This window comes from Fopius arisanus, unplaced genomic scaffold (assembly GCF_000806365.1).
Source record: "Fopius arisanus strain USDA-PBARC FA_bdor unplaced genomic scaffold, ASM80636v1 scaffold00112, whole genome shotgun sequence".
NCBI classification, from domain to species: domain Eukaryota; kingdom Metazoa; phylum Arthropoda; class Insecta; order Hymenoptera; family Braconidae; genus Fopius; species Fopius arisanus.
Window position 1 is genome coordinate 101,693 of NW_011887851.1, and position 23,049 is coordinate 124,741.

The 23,049-nt window shown below is 34.8% G+C and overlaps 1 protein-coding gene across 1 annotated transcript in view; it reads left to right on the plus strand.

Moving 5' to 3' along the window:
- The first annotated feature begins 190 nt into the window (after nt 1-190).
- The window catches only part of LOC105271519 (uncharacterized), a 28,592-nt gene continuing 5,733 nt past the window's right edge, over nt 191-23,049 (plus strand). The window contains exons 1-2 of the mRNA XM_011313100.1: nt 191-1,786; nt 6,955-7,088. Coding sequence (XP_011311402.1) covers nt 1,717-1,786; nt 6,955-7,088 — 204 coding nt within the window. The 5' untranslated portion in view covers nt 191-1,716. The remainder of the gene's footprint in view (nt 1,787-6,954; nt 7,089-23,049) is intronic.

Sequence of the window (23,049 nt, forward strand, 5' to 3'; positions counted from 1 at the left end):
CGATACACAAAATTTTCTTTATAGAAACAAAAATAAAAATATAGAATAATAAATAAATAAAAATAGTCTGTTTTTTATGAAGGTTGTGTATCGGTTCGTCAAAAACTGTTTTTTAAAAATTGAAATAAAAGTAAAAATTAATAATAAATAAATAAATTTTTTTTTTTCCAGCGGAATTTGTTCGTCGGTACGTCGGAAATATCGGGTGATGCGGCAGTAGGGGAAATACCGTCGAAGGTGGGGATACGTATAAAGTAAGTCCAACTGGTGCTGCCCCCACGTTACCTCCGTCGCAATGACGTGCTCAACGGTCAAATGCGCGAAAAATTTCATCGCAGACCAATGTCCATCGAGTCGGTACCGCGTTCAGTTGCGTGTGTGTCCGCATCATTAATAGACAAATATTTCAAATTTTTTCGACAACAAAAAAACAGATTTTCAACCGCGTTGTAAAATAAAGTAGTCACTCTCCCCAGGGCATTTACCCCGACAAAATCTGAAATTCCGGATTCAGTTGTACCGCGACTCTTGTCGGCATCGAGTCATCAAAACAACTCTCTGAAGAATAAACAACTGCTCGAGTTATTCCACCAAAAGTGACTTTAAACAATCTCCCACAACTGCTATAATTACCGACTAATCGAGAAAAAGACATTTTCGTAATAAAAGATAAATCGAGAAGAGAGTGATAAAGTAGTACCTCACTGTCGACGAAAAAATTGAAATAAAGAAAAAAAGAAGGAAAACAAAGGGGGAGAATAAAAGCCTGAGTATTGGACACGTTAAAAAGACGAGTAAAAGAGGAACAATAGCGTGGGCAATTGAGAACGTCGAATCGAGATTGTAATTTGTCGCCGAAAAAAAAGCCTGTCGAGGTAAAAAATAGGGGAGATATAACTCAAAAGAGGAAGAGAAAAATTATCAAAAATTGGTAAAAATTGAGGACAATTGAGAGAAGTGAGGGAGTGAATTTACCAGGATTATTTATAAATTACTATTATCGATATTATCTTTGTGTCAACATTTAACGTAAGACAATTGCTTCATTTCCACCATTCGCCACCCCCTCTTTGTACACCTCTTTGTACACCCACCCCCCGTTGAAAACTAGTGTGCGATCCTTCACATCCCTATTGTCCTTGACATGATATCATAAAGCGTGTCATGTGAGATAGGGACATTAAATCCCGTAACCGTACGGTTTAATTCCGGTTGTTTGGCCCGGAAGGTGCATTGTCCACCGATCTCTGGACGGGAATAAACGTGAGATGGATACATCACAAATTGTGACACAATGACGACTGGAGTGTTGGCGCAAACACATTATCTCTGAAACTCCAAACAAAATTGTTAATAATAACGTAATTAAGCGTGGATGAAATCCGGAGATAATTCAGACCAGAAATAAAGGCAGAAGTGTTGACGCTAATTTATTCTCTCTGAAACTCAAAATTAAACAGACAATTGCAGAGTAGCTCGATTTTTTTTGGTGAATGAAAAAATCGGTGGAGTACACAATTCGAAGGAAATCATTGGTTAGAAGAATTGAGAGAGTGACAAGTGGATTTTTGAAAATTGCCTTTAAAAATTGTAATTCTAATTATTATTAAAAAATCGGGTGGAGCTGGACGCCGATCTGGGGAAATTATTGAATATTAGAAGAGGGTGAAAAGTGGATTTCTGAAGAGGAAACGAAGGACTATCATAATCAGGACCATGTCTGGGTGGACAAAAGTGCCTCTCGTGATCATCTGCAGTGTCTTCTTACTCCTGGTGTTTTGTATCGGTAAGTGCCACCATTAAATAAACCCGAAAAAAAAATCCTCAACAAAAACAATGAGAAATAAAAATCATTCCATTAACCGAGCAATGATCCACCTATTTTCCTCGGTGGAATATTTTTTTCCACTTGAATTTATCTCTTGGCAGCGAGACACTCAAATTCTTGATGAATTCAGGACGACTGACAAACAGATCAATTTCCTCTCGACTGGAAACGAAAAAATTCCATCAAGTTATGAAAACAGATTGGTGGGTGTATGTGGTATTTGCCAAGGTACTGAAAATCGGTAATCGATAATCACTATGTCAACACATCCTTGGAACTCTATCCGAGTAAAGCCCTTCTCCTCTTTATCTCGGTTATGTAACATCCACATGGTATCTCTCTTGCTCTCTTCGTGTTTGGCAAGTGCCACTCGAAAATTTGAGGGCTCAGAGTGAGAAGGAGTGGACGATCATAAGTTTCAACAATTATCAGAAGCCAAGATTACGATCTCGAGGTGAGTCCCTTGGAGGGCATCTCCAGAGAACTGAATCCGTCAGTAAAATATTGAATTTTTTCCTTTTGTTAACGGATTCACGTTTTCCCTTATAATTATTCGAGGGGTAAGAATGAATATTTCTTATTTCTTTTCCCTTTTTCCATGGTATATATACATAAAACTAAATATTTCTTTATTATTTCAATTTTATAAATCCTATTTTATTCTTGCTCTATATTTTTATATTATAAATCGCATATCTGCGCATTTTATTATTATTATTATCACTGCTGATTATTTCTCGGTGTGAGGGTTGGTCCGCAGTATTTGACATGAGGAAATGAGAGAAGAAGAATAATCGAAAAAGGAAAATAGTCAGATATAGATGATCTTTTCGGGTGAACTAGTTCTTGGTCTTGACACGTCTGAATTATTGGAGTGGACTGGACCAAGGGCTAGGGCCCATAGCCGTCGGACGCAGATACGAGATTGCGCGTTACCCTATACCGCAACTTCCTCCAGACTCAGGATCTCCAGGGCACCTTTTCTTTTTACCTCTGCATTTATTTTTTTTTTCCCCCTCGTGATATATTTTTTTTTCCACCTTTTTCACTCATTCCGTGCTTTTTTCCAGGGGAAGGGCCGGCCCTCGTTTTGGCTCCTGCGATCCTCTGGGTGATCTCTTTCCCCTCCGATTAATCCACCGGTCTCTGAGATTTCCTGGCTACGTGCCTAGAAAGAGAGAATAAAACGTAACAAATTGGTACTTGAAGTTAATTCCGTTGGTTCTGAATATAATAAGGGCTACTCTTTCAATGGATCTCGGGATGATCCTTTATCTCTGTGATGAAGAAGTTTTTTTCGGTCTTGTATTTTTTTCTAAACCTCTCATGATCTTTTGTGGTCTTTCATATATTTTTTTTTATGGATTATTCTTTTTTCGTTCGAAGGGGTTTTATTATCGCTTCTTCGTTGTCGCAGATGCTTCCGGCTTGAGGACTTTCTGGAATAACGGATCAGTGAGAATGGGCTGGAGAGAGATGTACTTTCTCCGACCAGTTTTCAGCTTGAGAATCGGAATTATTCGGGGGACAGATTAAAACCCTTCGGGGCTTCTTCCACTGGACAATTCGACATTGTCAATTTTTTTTTTTTTCAATATTTCTTTGTCGTTTTTTTTTGTGCTCGTCTGATTGTCCGAATCGACGACAGGGGATGGAAAAAACCCCTGTACGGGTGTTTCGACGGTATTTTTAATTAAAGTTACCTCGGAGTATTTCAATTATTTTTTTTACTGGCGCCATTGGGAAATATTCAAAAATCTTTTACCAAATATATTTTATGTAACCGATTTTTAACGATCTATTACTTTACACTCGATATTCGATTGTTTAAAAAATCGTTTTCCAGATCGATTTTATATTTAATGATTTTTTTCCTTTGATAAAAAAGCATGAACTGGAAAGTGTCACGATTTTCAATGACTCGATAGAAGAAGATCGACTCGATCTCATGCAGATCGATGCTGAATGGGTCGACCTGATTAAATTAGATGAATCGATCATGTATTGTTGTTGAAAGAACTACTGGGCTCGTAATTATCGAATCCAATTTCTCGTCATCAAAAGGAGAATAAAAATAACTGAATTTTCATTTTACTTACAGTGTGTGGAAAACAATTTTTCTCAGTGTGTCACTCTCCTGTACCGAAGGTATCCGGATGGGAATGAGAAGGGCGTGTAGAGTAGATGTGGTGAATAAGAGGGTGGAGATGGGAGGGAATAGCATGAGAAATAGTTGGCATACCTCCTCTCCATCTTCAGCGATCCGATAAGATAAAGAGAACGACGGGTACCCCAGAGTCAAATGGGAAAGTGCTTCATGCTGTTGGAGAACCTATACTTACTCCAACCCCAACGGTGAAAAGAACCGAACAATTCCACCTTGAGCCAATGCAACACTTTATTTCAATTGTATTCCTTATCTGCGGAATAGATCAGCTAAATCTCAAAGTGTCTCTCGCGATTGTTATCATATATTACCGCTATCTATTTTTGGAGTGAAAAATTCACTGGCACGAGCCAGGAATTTGATCAACGATGCGGTACTTAATTCTTACGTCAAGTCTATCAGACTTCAATATTTTATGAAATATCATTATCTCAATTTACAACATATCTAAATTATGATAAATAATCACGAAATGTTTGGCAATCGATAATTGTCTTTACGTTATTCATGAATTATGTTACAACTACCATGAAAATGTAAATTATACTGAGAGAAATATTCAATAAAAATTGCGTGTATTTTCCGTAATTCTGGAGGGAAATGTGGTTGTCGGAAATTTTACGGAACTGTCACGTAATTTTTATCTAAAGTCACGGAATTTTTCCGCGGTGTTCCGTAATTTTAATCTGAATTATCGATGAAAAATTACGATACCGTCACTTAAATTTTTCGAATCAACTCCGTAATCGGTAAGTGAACTGAAAGTTCCGTAATTTTTACTAAATATTTCTCTCCGTGTACGTGGCAATCTTACGGAGATAATTAATTTTTTTCTGCTTTTACAATTTGTTTATATTTCTTTAACGCTTTGAGGACGGAATTTTTAATCAGAACGTTGACAGTTTACTCCAAAGCCCTGTCATTTTGTGCATGAAACCAGTTCGACACATTAGAGGGAAAAAATTTCCATAATATTACCCGAGCCTGTTAAACACTTTGAAGTACTCGTAAAACATTGTCCCTCTCTTTCTATTTGAGAGTCCTCGTGAAAAATGGGTCACATGAAAAATTATCTCGCGCTTTGAGCGGCGATAAGAAAAACTTGAAAAATATTTATTGCAACTTGAATGGACTTTGTGCCTGGAGTCCGTTCTGTCATCACACCTATATATACCAATAATAATAACAATTATAATTTTTCTATTACTGATAACGTCAAATAGATAATCCAATAATTTGTTTATAAAAAAATTTTCCGAGATATTTTTCTGTCTTATTAAATAATACATAATTGTTTATAATTGGTGAATTGTTTGTAATTGATTTGCAGAATCGAATTGAGTTGATAATTCAATGAAATATTCAATAATTACGTAATTAACCAAAAATGTGGGGCAGAATATTTTGCGGTTATTCGAGAAATTGTCAGTATCAGTAAAGTGAAAATTTATAAGTCCAGAGACATTGTCAAAACAATGTGACTCCACTCAGGTTTTATTCAACCGGAAATATATTTCATCCGCTCACCCCGAACTAAAGTTGAAAATTTCCCATTGTTTCGAAACAGCAGTTTTAGCTGTGACGTTTCACTGCAAAAAAATATCCCAAACTATTTTCAAAATGTTTTCTTGAGCCATTAGTTTTGCCATGACAATGTATCTGTCAATGCTCGGATGTCAGTAATTGTCACTTGGCAAATACCGGATAATAACTGAAGCGTAGACTAGTTATCCGAGCGTTGAAAAGATCCGACACTAGTGCAAACTCGCAACGAGATAAAAAAGCACAAGTGCATCGATGCACTTCCGCCATTTGCCGTTTTTTTTTTTATTTCACCCTTTGTTGACTCACCACCAAATGGTTAAATTGCCCCGATATTTAATTCGATTTCAATGAAGTGGAAATTCGAAGAGTGGAAAATCATTTCCTCCTGTTTTTGTTTATCGAATTTCGATCGAGTTTGATTGGGTATAATAATAGAACCGTAATGGATATAATAATAATCATTTCGGGGTTAATGAGTCGAGGGGGTGGAGGGGGTGTGGATGGAGAAATTGAAGGGTTTATAGGTGACGGCTAGACCGAGTTTTATATCGATTCGATGTGGATGGGAGGTTCCGCCCACCAGATTTGCCAATCTCGTGAGAGAAGAAATTGAAAAAGTTGGTATGGCATCGTCCACATGTGGATAAAGTCGAGGAGACGTTGACGGGACAGTACAACGTGATTACTCGATAAAAAATTACTGCTTTCAAAATCGAATGGAGACTGAAAGAATAGATTTCAGTGGAAGATTGATATTGTCCGTGGAAAACCCGAGAATAATGCGAGAACAATTTTTCTTTTTCATCAAACCCCCAGGGGATGATCTATCATTTTTGGAGGATGAAAATACAATTTGAATTTTTTCATTCAATTTTTATCAATTAATTATTGATTTGACATATATTTCCTTTCTACACTGAGAGAAATATTCAATAAAAATTACGTGTATTTCCCGTAATTCTGGAGTGAAATGTGGTTGTCGGAAATTTTACGGAACTGTCACGTAATTTTTATCTAAAGTCACGGAATTTTTCCGCGGTGTTCCGTATTTTTTATCTGAATTGTCGATGAAAAATAACAATACCGTCACTTAAATTTGTCGAATCAACTCCGTAATCGGTAAGTAAACTGAAAGTTCCGTAATTTTTACTAAATATTTCTCTCCGTGTAGCTGACAATAAGACGTTGAAAGCCAAATTCAAATGAGAAAATAAATTTTCCTCGTCAATCCCCCAGGGGATGATTTATGATTTTCATGTAAGATGTACCGACGTGGTAAATAAATTTGAATAATTTCCGTGATGATTAGAATGATTAGAATGATCGACTGGATTGAACGGGATTAACCAATCTCTGGTAACCAATAATTGAAATGATTATGGTAATGAGTGTAATGATGGGATTTTGATTGCAGGAGAGTCTGAGGGGATCCTGAGCTGCTACAAATGCGGCCAGTACAATGATGGTGTAGGTAGTATCACCCCGTGCATCAATTCGACCGCTCAAATGCATCTCCAGGAGTGTCCAGCCTCGGCTAAATGGTGCATCGTGAGTATCGATCGATTCAACCTTTCCACTGAAAAGCCCTCGGCACCCTTTACTCTCGTTATCCATCTAGGGAATGGACCGTGGAGGAGCTCCGTGCACATCCCTCCAGGGAGATGTAAACTCGTGTTACCTCTGTCTCACTCATTCTGAAATATTCATAAGTGCCATTGGACACCAGCATGATGCTTTGCTTTATAGATGTACGTGAGGTACCACCAGAGCCTGATGTATACCTCAGGATCAAGAAATGGATGGCCAAATGCTCCACCACGACTTCACCTCCTTTTTCTCTCCCCTCAACTTGAGTTTACATCAGTTTCTCATTCACCCATTGTACTCGCTTATGTTTATTTTTTTTTTTATACTTTTTGCAGTTTATTTATTCATCTCAAGGCGAATGTCAGATCTTGTTTATAATTATAATTTCATATTTTTTATTCAAATTGTTTTGGGGAGTAAGGTTAACGGAATTATCTTTCACTCTTGGAAAATCTTTTCTTCATATCAAGTCGAATGTTGAATCCATTTTATAATAATAATAATGATCACTGAAATTAGGGGTTGGGGCAGAATCCGGGGATTTTTTTGGGGAAAGAAAATCGTCAGAGAATATTTAGTGTGAAAATTCATTCATTTATTTCTATTTCTATTTTTTAGGAAAAACAGTTTTTTTTCGCGGCTGGTGATAAGTGGAGAATATCAACGTCAGGTCAGACAATAAAAAAAATACGGAATTCTTGATTAATAGATTAATATTTTTATTTCCATGAATTTTCATCTATTTCGGGATAATTGTGAACTTTTGTGGATTATAGAACGGGAAATTGTGGAAATCAATTTTACGGGTTGAATTGTCTAGTGGAAAATTTACTCTTATTTCGGTGAATTTATACGCGACACGTTCCGCAATTTTTGTATTGATTTTTGTTCCGTGTAAACAGAAAGGGAGACAGAGAAAAAGATTTGAACTCTGAATTTTCCGAAAGTAACCCAGAATTCTCCAAAAGTTGAATTTTCGTAATGACTTGCATTAAAATAAAAAATCCATAAACAACGGCCCAATAAAAAAGCCTCCAGGCTCTCAAACAAACGCAATGACCATTAATTAACAATTTTAATCCGCGACATTAACGATTTTATCCTTTTACGGAGTCATTATCGTTAATTACCTTTCCCAAATTGAAAGAGGAATTCAATAAAAAATTGCAAATAATAAAAGAGTCAAATTTTCGTCGCAAATAAATACGCCATTCTCAAAAGCCTTTATTCTCATCAGTGTACCAACTGTTAATTAAATTATTCAGTCAATTATACCCGGAATATTATTATTAAAATGGAAACAGCAAAAAATTCTGAAAAATGGGGGAGAAAAAATGTGGTAGTGAGCGCAAGGTGAATAAAAATGAAATAAAGAGGAATAATTTTATGAGATAAAATGAAAACTTGAGGAATTCTGAAAGAACTTTGGGTATGACCGGTATAACCTACATTTCGTAACCAGAAGATTAACTGTACATGCGAAAAAAAGCGCTTAATTAATACCTTAACCGTTCATTAGGGTCGACAAGTTTTCGCTGGCACTCGAGTGTGTGAAGTATACCTTCCACATTTCTGCCTCTAATTTATTTGGTTTTTTTTTTATTTACTTATTTTTTATAGCTCGTTAACGCATGAAAAACCCTCCCCTATAATAAACAATCTTAACACCGAGGTTGTACGAAAATATTGATTTTTTATTTCTCCCATTCCTCCGATTCGTACATTCATTCCTGGAATGGAATGAAAATTTCAATGAAATGAGTAATCAAATGAATTTCCCGGATTTTTATTCACTAGAAAAATATTGTAGTACATCCCAATTTGAAAAAAGTAATTAATCATAAATTCCAGATTCTGAAATGTAATTTGTTTTTTATAAGTACACGGAAATATTTAGTAAAAATTATGGAACTTTCAGTTCAATTACCGATTACGGAGTTGATTCGAAAAATTTAAGTGACGGTATCGTTATTTTTCACACGGAGAGAAAAATACCGGAAAAATTACGGAACTTTCGCGTATTCTTGGGGTGACCTTGCTTTTCGGGAAAAAGTACTGGAGGTACCGTAAAATTGTCCTGAAAGTTTCGTAAAAATTCCCGATCGCTACGAAAATTTTTACGGAACTTACAGTATTTTTTCCCGAAAACCAAGGTCACCCCACGAATACGAGAAAATTCCGTAATTTTTCCGGTATTTTTCTTTCCGTGCACCGATAATTCAGATAAAAATTATGGAACACCGCGGAAAAATTCCGTGACTTTAGATAAAAATTACGTGACAGTTCCGTAAAATTTCCGACAACCACATTTCGCCCCAGAATTACGGAAAATACACGTAATTTTTATTGAATATTTCTCTCAGTGTAGGCAAATAACGATATTAAAATCGTTATTAAAATTTTTTATGAGAGAAGTTTGCATTTTATTTTTAATATTCAGTTTCTGAAAAAACTGAAGTATTGAGAGGGTAATATAACGGAAGGAAAACATCCGTCTCATGTTTTATTGAAAGATTTAGTATCCAAGGGTCTCAACAAGAATTTACAATTCACTTTTCTCCGAGTTTCCGTGAGTGAAATCGAATGATTGAAATGTTATTTTATGAGAAACAGCCGAGTCCGAGAGGAGATGCCAAATGTACGAGTTGAAAACTAGATTAGGGAACAAAGATGCAAATAGATGTAAAGAGAAGTAAACAGAGAGCTCAAAGCCATGTACAAGTAGAATGTCGAAATAAATGTGGAATTGAGTAGAGATTTAAAAGTTGAAGTTGATGAGTGGAGAAAATGCAAATTTACATCTCTTGGATGTACGGGTATCCGTCATAAATGCGGTTTATGCTGGGAATTTACTCAGCAAAATGGCCAGTAGACAGAGAAATTCTGGGGGTTTTATGTTTGTCTTGTGCACTGTACCATGACTGGGGAACATGACATTGCCATGTTCGAGTTAAACTCCACAAGATCATCGGAAAGTTACATAACATTGTAATTCAAACGGTAAATGTCAATAGGTACCTCAGCCAAGTCATAAAGTCGAGATTAATCATTTAACACTTGCGGCAATTTATTTTATTAATCACCCAAAAAAAATTCACCGTTTTTCTATTTTATTATTGTTTAATTACCTCCAATATTTCCACATATTTCATTGTTGCTCAGTTTAGCAATTCTTTGAAATACAGGTGGATATTCGATTTTCACTTAGAATTTAAATAACAAATATATTATACTTATATTAATTGTTCCTCATTTTTTAAATCCAAAAATGCAATTGAAAATTAATAACAATGCAATTAATAAATCATAGAATATTGCGATCTCGATGGAAAAAGATCGATTTGGCTGGCAAAAATCCAACGATAATCGATTTTCAAAATATAGATTGAAAAACTCAGTATCAGACGTTACGTCATAAAATTTTCAAAATCATCGTAAAAATGAATCCCGGAAAAAATATCCCAGGGAAAAAATATCCCACACATTCAAAACGTGCTAAAACTCGCCCAATTTAATTATTTTCTAATTTAATTATTTTTTTCGTTGTCTATTTTTTCAGGGGCTCTAATTTTCCTATGGTCTATCAAATTGGGTGGGTTTTAACACGTTTTGGGTGTGTGGGCTATTTTTTCCGGGGATATATTTTCCGCTTACCCGTAAAAATGCCTGACATTTTCACTGGGATTTCCATTTATTAATCGTTTAATTGTTATTACAATTATTTTTGTTGGGTTAATTCGATATTTGTGTCGGTGTGGATTGACAGGGGTTGATCCCGAGTCAATATCGGTGTTATATGGGCAAGTGACGCCCTAATACAGTTTAGTACGTCAGATGCCACATCGGTCACGGTACAACAAATGGCTCCTATCGCAATTGCACTCAGTACAGATAGTCCTGAACCACTGTTGTTTACACTGTGTCTTGACTATACCGCACTCTCAGGAGAAATCGATCTATCGTCCCCACTCAATCAATCTACACCAATTCTTCATTAAAAATTGAATTTTTAAAATTCTCCCGTTAATTATCTATTCAATATTAATTTATCACTGAAACAAAATTTTAATCATTCAAAATTAATAACAATTCCATTTCACCTATTTCAATTTTCCTAAAGCACATTGTTTATTTACAATTATTGTTTATTTACAATTTATTACAATACATTTATATTTTTATTCACATCCCTGAAAAAATTTCAATTCTCAGTTTTTTTAAATAAATATTTATATGGATGTGTTTTTCAAATAATTATATATAAATATTTTGAAAAATTATTAATTATAATTTTTTATATGGATGAACGAAGGGATTGGGAGACTACTGGGGTCTAAGGAAATATTTGTTGAACTGTAAAATTTGAATTCTTAAGTGTTTTGGATGTTTATATTTCTCGGTGTTTGGATTTCGGTCTTTACACCGGTTTTCCGCGATTTCCATGGGTTCAAGTGAACGGAAAAATGATAGTAAGTACCTCTTGGCCGGGAAATTTAACACATCAATGATTTCTAATGGTCCATCCATCACTCCCGATGGCCTTATCATCACCGATAAATTCATGCTTCCTTGCATGCAAATTTGGAATTCATATCTTCACTTCCTCCAGCGACTATCCCATCTATCCTTCAAACGACAAAAGGAAGTCCTTGAATTCGTAAGAATGATCAGCCACTGAATTTACTGTTACTAGCCCTCGGGCTTTTTACATTTATTTTCATTCAAGACCTTAAGAATGACAACTTTTTAGCGTTCCAACCTGAAAATCAAATACTCGAGTCGAAGCGAGATGGAAAAACTCGCAATTCAATGATTCAATTTCAGTTTTTTTACTTTCCTTTTTATCCTGGAAAAGACGTTCAACTTTGAGGCCGAGGGCAATGAGTTTAACTTTTAAAACTTTCATATTAATTTCAGATTTCGAAAACTTAATTTGCCTATTATAATTAAAGATTGATATCTCAATTTTTATCGTGAGATGTAAAAAAGTCGAGAGAAAATGGAGATCATCGATTCTGTAAAAAAAAATCATTCCCTCTTGTGCATTTTGAAAATGCCCATTTACGTCACTGATATATTCAATATAATCAATAGGTATTCTAAATTTCAATTCCAATCTATAAAATGATCATCCGAATAATCATTCCTGAGATTAGCGAGTGGTATCTCCATGAGTTTGCGAAATAGTCGTGCATGAGCTTGACTGATGAAATTGCCATGATCTTTCAATCTGAAGTCCCTGAAATACAATTCCTAGCGTGCGAAAAATCCGACGAAACTTTGGATAACAAACATCATCAACGGTTCTCATTAAACTTGCCATGAAGTTGCACCAAGTCGAATTAGCCGAAACGAATTTACCGGAGGCATCACGTGAATTAGTCTCTCAGTTATACTCCAATATAAATATACTCAGCCCTTCATCAGATGTCAGATGATTTTCGAATTCAAATTTCCCAAGTAGACATGCACTATTAAAAGAATATCCTCAATTCCCCAGGTATTGACCTTGAAGAATTCACTAATTAAATAAGTGACAGTTCCACTGAAATTTTATATGCAATTGTCAGTGAAAATTCGGTTTCCCAACAAAATGATGAATTTGTTAAATCATCCCAATAATTCTGAAAATTCAACATCAAATATGATTTTATTTTCCCTAAATTATCACACATATATACCTCCCAAAAAAAGTAATATATCACATATATCCTGAGTATATAATACATATTTATTCCACCAACAAATTCGACATATATCTCAAATATACATAAGATATATTTCCATCGAGGAATCTCATCAAATAAAATTATTAGCAGACATATATTTTCCCTGCTGATATATCGAATATATCGAATATATCGAATATATCGAATATCTCAAATGTATCGAATATATCGAAATATATCGAATGTATCGAATATATCGAAATATATCGAATATATTCTGAATATATCTGAGCAAACATATATTAGGCATATATTCAGCATATTAATGAAATATATCTCCAGGGAAAAATGCAATATATATCAAGTAGAATAGCGGATATATTTTTTTCCGCGAGGGTATGACTTATAATAAAAGTTGATCTGCGCGGAGTTATTGTGTCCTGTCCAGACAGGGCTTTTGAGGTATGAGGAGATAGTTACAGACCAGAGGAGGATCCCTTCACTCCCATTTTCCCCAGGAATCTGCATAGAGATTGAACCCTGGTCTGCACAACGTAGCCGACTATGTGCCAGGGCCATTATCGTATTATCGATTCCCCTCTACCCCTCGTCTATTTCTCTCGCTCTAGTTTCCATCCCCGAATATCCACCAGCCACTGACGATTTGGATATATCCCGGGTATATATATGTACACCTGTACATATGTACACCGCTATCACATCCTCTCGGAATTTTTTTTATCCACCTTTCAAGACTTGTACCTCTGGTCTAGGTGATATCCGATAGTTTTCTCAGTCTCAGAAACCAGAGAACACCTCTGACTTTTTCTTCACACATGGAAAAGTATACTTTAATCAAGTATACTTGGCTCTTTTGACTCCAGATTATTCAACGAGTTCGTCAATTTTTTTTTCCTCTGACGAACAATTTTGGTTGGCGATTTATTTTTTTCTTTTTTGGTTTAAAGTTCTCTTCAATTTTTCACTCCCAACGGAGAGTCTGGAGTTGGAAAAAAAAACTTTCAAGTTTTGTCAAAAGTCGTTCTGTGGAGATAGATAGAATTCTAGGATTCGTCGAAGGATCTGGATGAATTAAACTTGAAGTCTTCATATGACAGAGTTGCATCGGTGAATTCTGTAATTAAATTCTTTCCGATCTAGTTCCGTTATTCTATTCCGGTGTAGATATATACGAGTGGAATTATCTTTCTTATTCAGAATGATAATCCCTGACTATTCGAGTAAATCATACTTCTACGATCTCATTGAATTTATCTTTCCTCATTTTCATAATTTTCGTATGCCATTCTATCAATTGAAGGCATTAACGTGGATTAAAGCGAGTGGATAATACTATTGGCATTATCATGTCACATGACAAACTTTCCGATACTGTAATTATTATTACGTCCTACTTTCTACAGAAATTATTGAAATTATAGTATTATTTAATGGTGCATCCCGTTATGAAAATTGCACATCTAAATTGAGGGATTTTTCATTTTGTTTTAATAATCATTTTTTAGTGGTTCACTGTTTGTTTAAATAAATTATTTGTTTCCGTTAGTTTCAGGTGAATAAAAGAGAGAGGCTTGACGCGTTTTTTATCTGAAATTCTATTTGAAAAATAGAATTTTATCTGTTTATTATTATTTTGATAAAATAGGAACGAAATCGGTTTAGAGAGTAATTTATCAATTAATAACAAAAAGAATAGATAAATTTGGGAATTCACGGTAAAAATAAATAAGTAAGAAATAACATAAAGATGGAGAATATTTCAACAATATAGCGAAATAAAATAAATCGGGTGGTAAATTTTTTTTCTGAAACATCTGAATAAAAAATGAAGCGTCGTATAAAAACAATGAATATTAAAGTAAAATTGTGAAATAAATAAATAATTAGGAGACAAATCAGGCGATAAGTGAGGAGGAGAGATTAATCCAATTTTTTTTCCATGCGATATGAAAATGGAAAATGAAAAATCCTATCCTATTATCCTATTATAAAAAGGACATACATCGAGATTATCGATATCTCGAAAGTCTGTCACGCTTATTCCTCATTGGTCCAGTCGTCTGAAGCGGTCAATTCGAATTGGGGACTCATTTAAATGAATCATTTTTAATCACGTTTTTTATAATTACAGCGCGCGGTAGCGCGTTCGTTCTCGTGACATAAAAAGAAAGAATATTTTGAAAAAATAGTGAAAGAAGGAGATAAATCACGTGATAAGTGAGAACACATGACGAAGAAGAATTGATCGTTCGTCGTATTCTAAAAAGGACAAACATCGAGATTATCGATATCTCGAAAGGCTGTCACGCTTATTCCTCATTGGTCCAGTCGTCTGAAGCGGTCAATTTGAATTGGGGACTCATTTAAATTAATAATTTTTAATCACGTTTTTTATAATTACAGCGCGCAGTAGCGCGTTCGTTCTCGTGACATAAAAATAAAGAATATTTTGAAAAAATAGTGAAAGAAGGAGATAAATCACGTGATAAGTGAGAACACATGACGAAGAAGAATTGAGAACTAAAAATGGATGCATTAGAGTTTCACCTATGGCACTCCCCTTTGGGGCTTTTGGCACACATTACACTCTGCACTGAGGGAATAGAGGGAGATTTTGCGCGGCTTACCGCCCATTTTCCAGTCGATCGGGTGAAAATTGCCATCAGCCATATATTCCTCGAAACTATAGCTCCCAATATCTCCTTTCCATCCGAATATTACACAAGTGAATGCAACGGTAAATGGCAGAGGGCTATCGAGCCCGAGATTATCAATTATTTTTTTTATTCCCAATCAATGAGCGATTTATCCTATCAGAACGTTTTATTATCGCTGGCTGTTCTTCATGGGGAGCAACAATTACCATGGGAGAAAATTTATTGGAATAATCTATAATTTATGCATTCAAAGTTATTTAACAATTTATAACACGAAATTATTTAGTCGTTTATAAGGATTTTCTGGAGACATTCCGCGATTATCTGATTAAATAATTAATGATAATGATAATTTCATTTATTTATTCAATTTTAATTAATGAAGTGTGTTTTTATTAATTGACGATTAATGGTTGGATTTGAATTTTTTAATCAATCTTTTGAGAGAATGAAAAAATTTATTTAATATCGAGTAATTGTAGGATTTTTAATTGTTTAAGCAACAAGGGCATGTGGTATTTTTTAATAATTATTGTGATAAATATTTGTGGAATTATTTCATTCATAATAGCAGAAACGAAAATCATTGATCGATCAACGGATTTTGCGGTGTCATAATTTGACAATCAGTCCTGCCTTTCAATTTGCCATTCAATTTCTCCAAGACTGAAGAGATCGAATGACAAATGATATTTTTCATGATTGATTAACCAAAAGTTCGATGAATTGAATACAAAAAATATTCTCGAGCAGAAAATTATGAAAAGAAAAAAAATGAGAAAATGGTGGGAAAATTCCCCGTAAGAGTGACTGCTTTTTTCCGATTATAAATTTATTTATCGAGCAATTGATATTACAGTAAATTACATCCGCCGTATTTATAAACAAAGGGGAAGTGCAATAGTTATTTGTTATTACATTAATGGGATTATACCGCAATACGTTTGATTTTTTTTTTTTCGTTAATCCTAGGGCATTTATAGTCGTAGATTTTCTCTTGAATAGATGAAATGATGCTCTAGCTTTTTGCCGCATGACGGACTCTCGTGCCATTTATTTTTTACACTCGCCATTTCGCTGTAATTATCCTAATGAATCGCTTTATAGTGGACTTTTATTAAGCTCGCTAGACGTTTAACTGCCGGAAGGAATTTCGGATAATCCCCCGTACTCTAGAATAATTGTCATTGGGGATGTTTCTATTTTTTATTTTATTTTTCTACGATTATCTGATAATTAACGATCATTATCTCGAGGTCAAATGTGGTTAATTAAATTCCCACGGTTAATACAATAGCCTTTCAATTATTTATGCAGAAATTTATTTCATTTGTAGTAATTCATCTAGAAATTTCCCCTAACGAATCCGAATAACAGAAAGAAAATTTTAATGAGGACAACTCAATAATTGCGCAATCGCATTTTTCCGGGAATCAGTTTTTAGTAAATATCTCTGAACATAAGGGAGATACCGATATTTTCATGAATACCTTTTTTCCAGCTCTCATTTTCCTCCATAAAAAATGTATCACCCAAATTTCCGCTGTCTGCCTCCAATTCCCAGATATTCGTTAAAATCCGTAACAAAACATCATGACATAATAGAACGCGATTACAAGTATTAATATTCAGTATCAATATTCGTACCGATATTCTCCCCCCATTAATCACAACACCAGATAATTGACTGGGCGAATGTTCACTCGGTATGATGATGAAATATAAAAATTGTTGAGAAAGTTTGTGTGGGTTGAAGGTGGAGTTAGCACAACATGGTGTTGGCTTAAATGCTCTTCATCTCAGCACAGCTGTTACAGGAGATGTTTTTGCACATAGAATACATATCAACTCTTGTGTTACATAAAACTTTGGCATTTGTTACATAATCTTCCATCGCAAAAAGATAATTGCCGGAAGGATTAAGTAATGCGAGACTTCTTGAGCCACAGAATCCAAATCTCAGTTGATGAAAAAGTATTTACTCTTTTCTCGGAAATTTCATCACAATCACTCATTAATTTCCATTAAATAATAATAATAATAATAAATAATGTATGACCAATTGAATTGAATAATGATAATTATTCTCTTCGATGCCGATATGTTTTCAGACCTTGAGAGTAAAACTTTTAATGGCACATCTTCGCTTACGTCATCCTGTTAGACCAGTTGTATTTCTTTCTTGTATTTTTGTTTTCTCTTTCATTTTTCCCTGTTTTCCTCTCCCCCTGTTATTTACTGTTTTCACGTGACGACACACATTTCACAGGGCAATTGGTCCGTTTCAATATTCTTTGCGCGTTGGCCCTCCATGTTTTTTTTACGACTGACATCTGGAAAAATGTAACAATGAGAAATTTGATAAATCAAATATTCGGTAGTGTAATCCCGACAATCGAAATTTACCAGGCGATGGAAATTTTTTTTTTAATTGTAATAAATAATTGAATTGAATTTTTCAATTGACAAGTACTTTTTTATATTTTCTGGAAATTTCTGGGAATCCCTGGATCAGATTGACATGAAAAATATTAAATTCGATTGAAAATATAATTGAATACCGATGAATCTTAAAAATCGGATGATTTTCCCGTCGATTTTGTGAACCGTTCATCAGAAATTCCTAAAAAAAACTTGTAAAAGCCCGAAGATATCAGCAATAACTCCCTAAAATCTTGCAATTACAACTTCGAAATGGCAATTAACGTTGAGATCTCGCTGTGTGATTTCACAATCTAGTATTCAACTTTGGAAAATCAGCGGATAACCCCCGGCTGGCAATCCAAAAAAAAAAAAATCCACGTTTTCTGGTTATTTTACTCGAGTGAACTCATTCACCCAGAATTTAATTTCTCATTTTCTAGCTAAGCGAGGAACATCAAAGAGTCCTCTTCTCTGGGTTACCCACATACCTTCGACGTCACCATATTTCCTCATTTATACCACTCACCCGGTCCTATATACGTGTATAAAGGAGCCATTGCAATCCTCTGCCAATTCATTGTTTGTCTTTACTAAGAGCCTCTTATAATTCTCCAGCAGAAGCCTTCATTTTGCCCTTCTATTTCCAAAAAAGATTAAAAATCACCCGCAGCATCTTCCACGTTCGATTAAATCATCTTCACTCCACCATTTTTAATCAACAAACCATATTTACCCTCAAACAAATTGACTATTCCCCTCTAAAACCTCCAGGCATAACGAAAACGCTCAAAATTATATCTTTCAAATAATTATAAACGAATCTAAAAATATATTCCCATATAATAATTATATATTTAATAATGTCCTATAATGGAGTTATTTTTATAATGAAAAACAATTGAATTCAATTTTTTGTTTAATTAAAGTTTATTAATTGAGTTAAAACTCGGAATTAAAAAAAAACAGATGAGAGATTTAGATGAGCTTGACCGAAAAAATGGTGAAACCTAAAACATTGATTTGGCATTGGAAATGTGTAATCCATCACCTAGAAGTCATGGCTCCACCAAAGAAAATAGAAGAAAACAGGAGTGAAGAGCAATTTTAGTTCTCATATTTTTCGTCATTACGTACCTTTTATTTTTCCCCTGACATTTGAAATAAGAGATCACAGAAGTCATTTTGTTCTTCACCCCTCGTGTTTTCATATTTCACATTTTCCATCCCTCATCTCTCCGGTCGCGGTTGATTTTCCAGGCACGACGTATCTCTCTTCTCCATTTGTATCCTTTTTCTCCTTCCATCTTGCTCTGATCTTTGTCTGCTGGTGATGTTGAAACAAGGAGGATACACATTGGCGTGAAGATGTTAGTGAGAGTCCGACCTGAAAGTTCGGGTTGTAGAAATGTCTGCGGAGAAATGTAATATTCCTGTTGTCGACCAACTGTCGACGAAATTCGTGCCAATTTTCCTTTTTTCTCGATGCAGGATTGTTCGAGGGGTTATTCTTTGTCAAATGTCAGGACACAATCATTGCTGATTTCACATGATTTTACATGATCTTAGGATTTCATGTGATGTCTTGGAATACTTGATTTTAAATTACTTCAAGTGATTTCACATGATGTTACATGATTTCAGGACTGATTGACTATTTTTTCAAATGATTCCGATGACTTCAAGTCATTGGAATTATTTTGCATGATTTTACATGATTTCAGGACTGATTGACAATTTTTTCAAATGATTTCCAAGGACTTCAGGTCATTTGGAATTATTTCGCATGATTTCACGTGATTTTACATGATTTCAGGACTGATTGACAATTTTTTCAGATGATTTCCAATGACTTCGGGTCATTTGGAATTATTTTGCATGATTTCACATGATCTCAGGATTTCATGTGATTTCTTGGAATACTTGATTTTAAATGACTTCAAGTGATTTCCGATGATTTTACATGATTTCCAGACTGATTGACAATTTTTTCAAATGATTTCCAATGACTTCAGGTCATTCGGAATTATTTTGCATGATTTCACATGATCTCAGGATTTCATGTGATTTTCAGACTGATTGACAATTTTTTCAAATGATTTCAAATCACCTCAAGTGATTTCACATGATTCAACATGATTTCAACGGCTTCTCCCCGAGCTCATAATTTCAAATGATTTCACACGATTTCAGGACAGATTCCATGTGACTTCCAGAATGACACAGTAATTTCACCAATGGATAGCCCCTCCCGAGGACGAGGTCCACACCAATTTTTCCACCATTTCTCTCGTCCCTTTTGCCTTCACTTTTTTGTTAACCCCGTGCACTTTTTCTGTTTATTCTTTCCATTCTCACTACCACCCGCAACATTTATCTCCGAGTTCTTACGGAAATGCTTCCTCGGTTCCTGGAGATGGAAGAACACGTGATTCCTAGAGATAATTGCATAGAAATAAACGGCTTTTACAAATCGTGTTCATTTAAAAAAAAATCAGTCTTCAAGACCAATTGCAATTTACAATTTATTATTAAAATAGAGAATGAAAATTGACGTTTAATCCATCAATTACATTCAGGGGTCATTAATAATTACATTAATCTTCAATATTTAAAAATGCATTCGATTTTATAATCAATGTACATCAAAAAATTTTATTTTATACTGTTACTCATAATTCTTATGACCCTCTGACTTTTTCATATCCACTAAAAAAACATATACACGACTCGTTATAGCCGCATTGCTCTGGTAAATTTACCCCTCCATAAAATGCAGTCTGCAACGTACACCTACACTTGTATAAAAACATTGCACATTGATAATGCAGAACAAAATGTAAATAGGAGGTGGGGGATTTAAAATTTTCATGCACCCTTTAGCAGAGAAATATGCGGGGCGTTAAACGATGAAAGTTGCGCTGGAATCTGCAAAGGTTTACTAAATGAATGAATATAGTTGGCAGGAAGGAAGGAAGGAAACCAAGCGGAAGTGAATTGCGGTGTATGAGGGTGAAGGGAGAGGGAGAAAAAACAATAGGCTGGATAATTGGATGAAATTACTTGTTGGGTATATATTGGAGGTACGAGATCCACTTGCTGTGCATGTACTGCATCCGAAATCCATTTTTATCTCATTATTCTAATGCCTTTATGGGATTTTTTGTGGCTTTTATTTTTTCCATATCATTGTTCTTTCCATATCATTGAGCCATCCCACGCTGGATTGTTATAAATTTTTTGGGAAATTGTTATTGAATTTTTTTTATATTTATCATGAATCAGAAGAAGGAAAGAAAAATCATCGAGAGGAGAATTTTAATATTTTAGAATTAATCGGGAATATTTGGATGATTTGAAGAGATGGAAAATGTCGAATGGGTTAGTGTAGCCTGGAAATAGGGAGTCTCCGCAGAAATCAATATCCTTCAGCTGGTGGTATGCATATCTATGATTGACATTTCCGGACTCATACCAAATTTTGGGGCGAAATTCACCCCGAACTTTAGTACCTAATCGTCAGCGTTTTGCGTTGGAAGAAATAATGATTTTTCGTGTACTGGACAGAAGAAAGTGTTCTCTTGTCAATTTAAAGAGTTGACAATGACATGCTGACACCAAAAAATTCTCTCGGCACGGGGGAATATCTTCTGGTTAAAAAACTCGTTATTCGAGTGTGATAACGAAAAAAATGACGGAATTTCTCGATTTATCAAATAGAAAAAAAATCCTCAGTATACATCAAAGTGAGAAAAAAAAAGTGCACATGCACCTGCCGGGAATTACCAAAAATAAAATACCGACAAATACAGTTATTGCAGCAGCCGTCGGCGATTTAATCAATTCATAAGATTAATTTTTAAATAAATTCAATGGAGTGGATTTCCCCTCTTTCATTGCTTTACATTTCTTTCCGGGTTTGACGTCATTTTTCAATTCTTGCGGATACCCCCATTTCCTGATTCCCCCAATCCGATGGAATTTTTCACCCAAGGGGTTGAAACTAAGCGCGCGGTTTTTTTTTTAAATAAGAAAAAGTTGAATTTATTGTCCCGACGAATTTCAATTCCACTGATAGTCTCACATTTCCACCTGAATACTCTCAATCATTGGCTCTTGGGTTTGAAATTTAACTCGGAAAAAAGTCCGCGGGGATGTGAAACACTTGGCGATTACCCTCAGGACATACGACGTTTTCTACTGAACTGCCTCAAGACATTTTTCCATGAAAATTTAATGCGCACCTGAAGAATTTTACACCCGAGATTTTGGGGTCGGAATTTTCAATGCGGATAACGACTTTCCGGGCTATTTTAACACTCACCAATAAATACATATGCCATATATATACGGTTAATATATATTCAGTATATACCTCATCTAATCTGATACACAGAAAAAATATGTATGGATATAATTATGTGTGACATATCGAATTTTTTGCTGGAAATACATTTCATATATATAGTATTATATAGTATATATTATATATAATGGGTTTATGTATTCAGGGTGGAAGTGATATATTCCATCGTTGGTCGGAATATATTTGCTGATAATTAATATATATTTCGAATTTATACCTTTTTCCATGGCGGGAATCCTCGCTATTGTTTATAACTCGCAGCCATTTTCGGTTATTAATGGTTGGTAAATAAAAAAATTTAATTAATTCCAGTGACACATATTCTCCGGGTTTAATTCAGTGGGATATGTGTACTCTGTAAAGAACGGAATTAACGGGAGACACTTACAACGTACCTTATCGCAATATTTCACGTTCATCTACTCGACAAAAAGTATTTTCACTTTTTTCTATTCCCGGATGAATTATGATTACCGCAGAATATTCAACACAGTAAAATTTAAAAATTGCGGGTTGCAGTCAGAAATGGCAGTTTCCACTTTACCACGCGCATTCCGTGGCTGAAGTTACGATTTAAATAATTACGATTACGTAAATGTATTGGATGGATTTATATTATCAGAAATGTAATGAGTTTATGGTGGGGTGATTTATGATGATGGAAGATTATCGATTTGGGGGCAATTTGCGGATTATTGGAATTATATGATTGTTTATTAGATTTCCTTATTATGAAAGTAGAAACATGACAATGAAGTTCACCCGAATCGAAATATCTCGAAACGCGT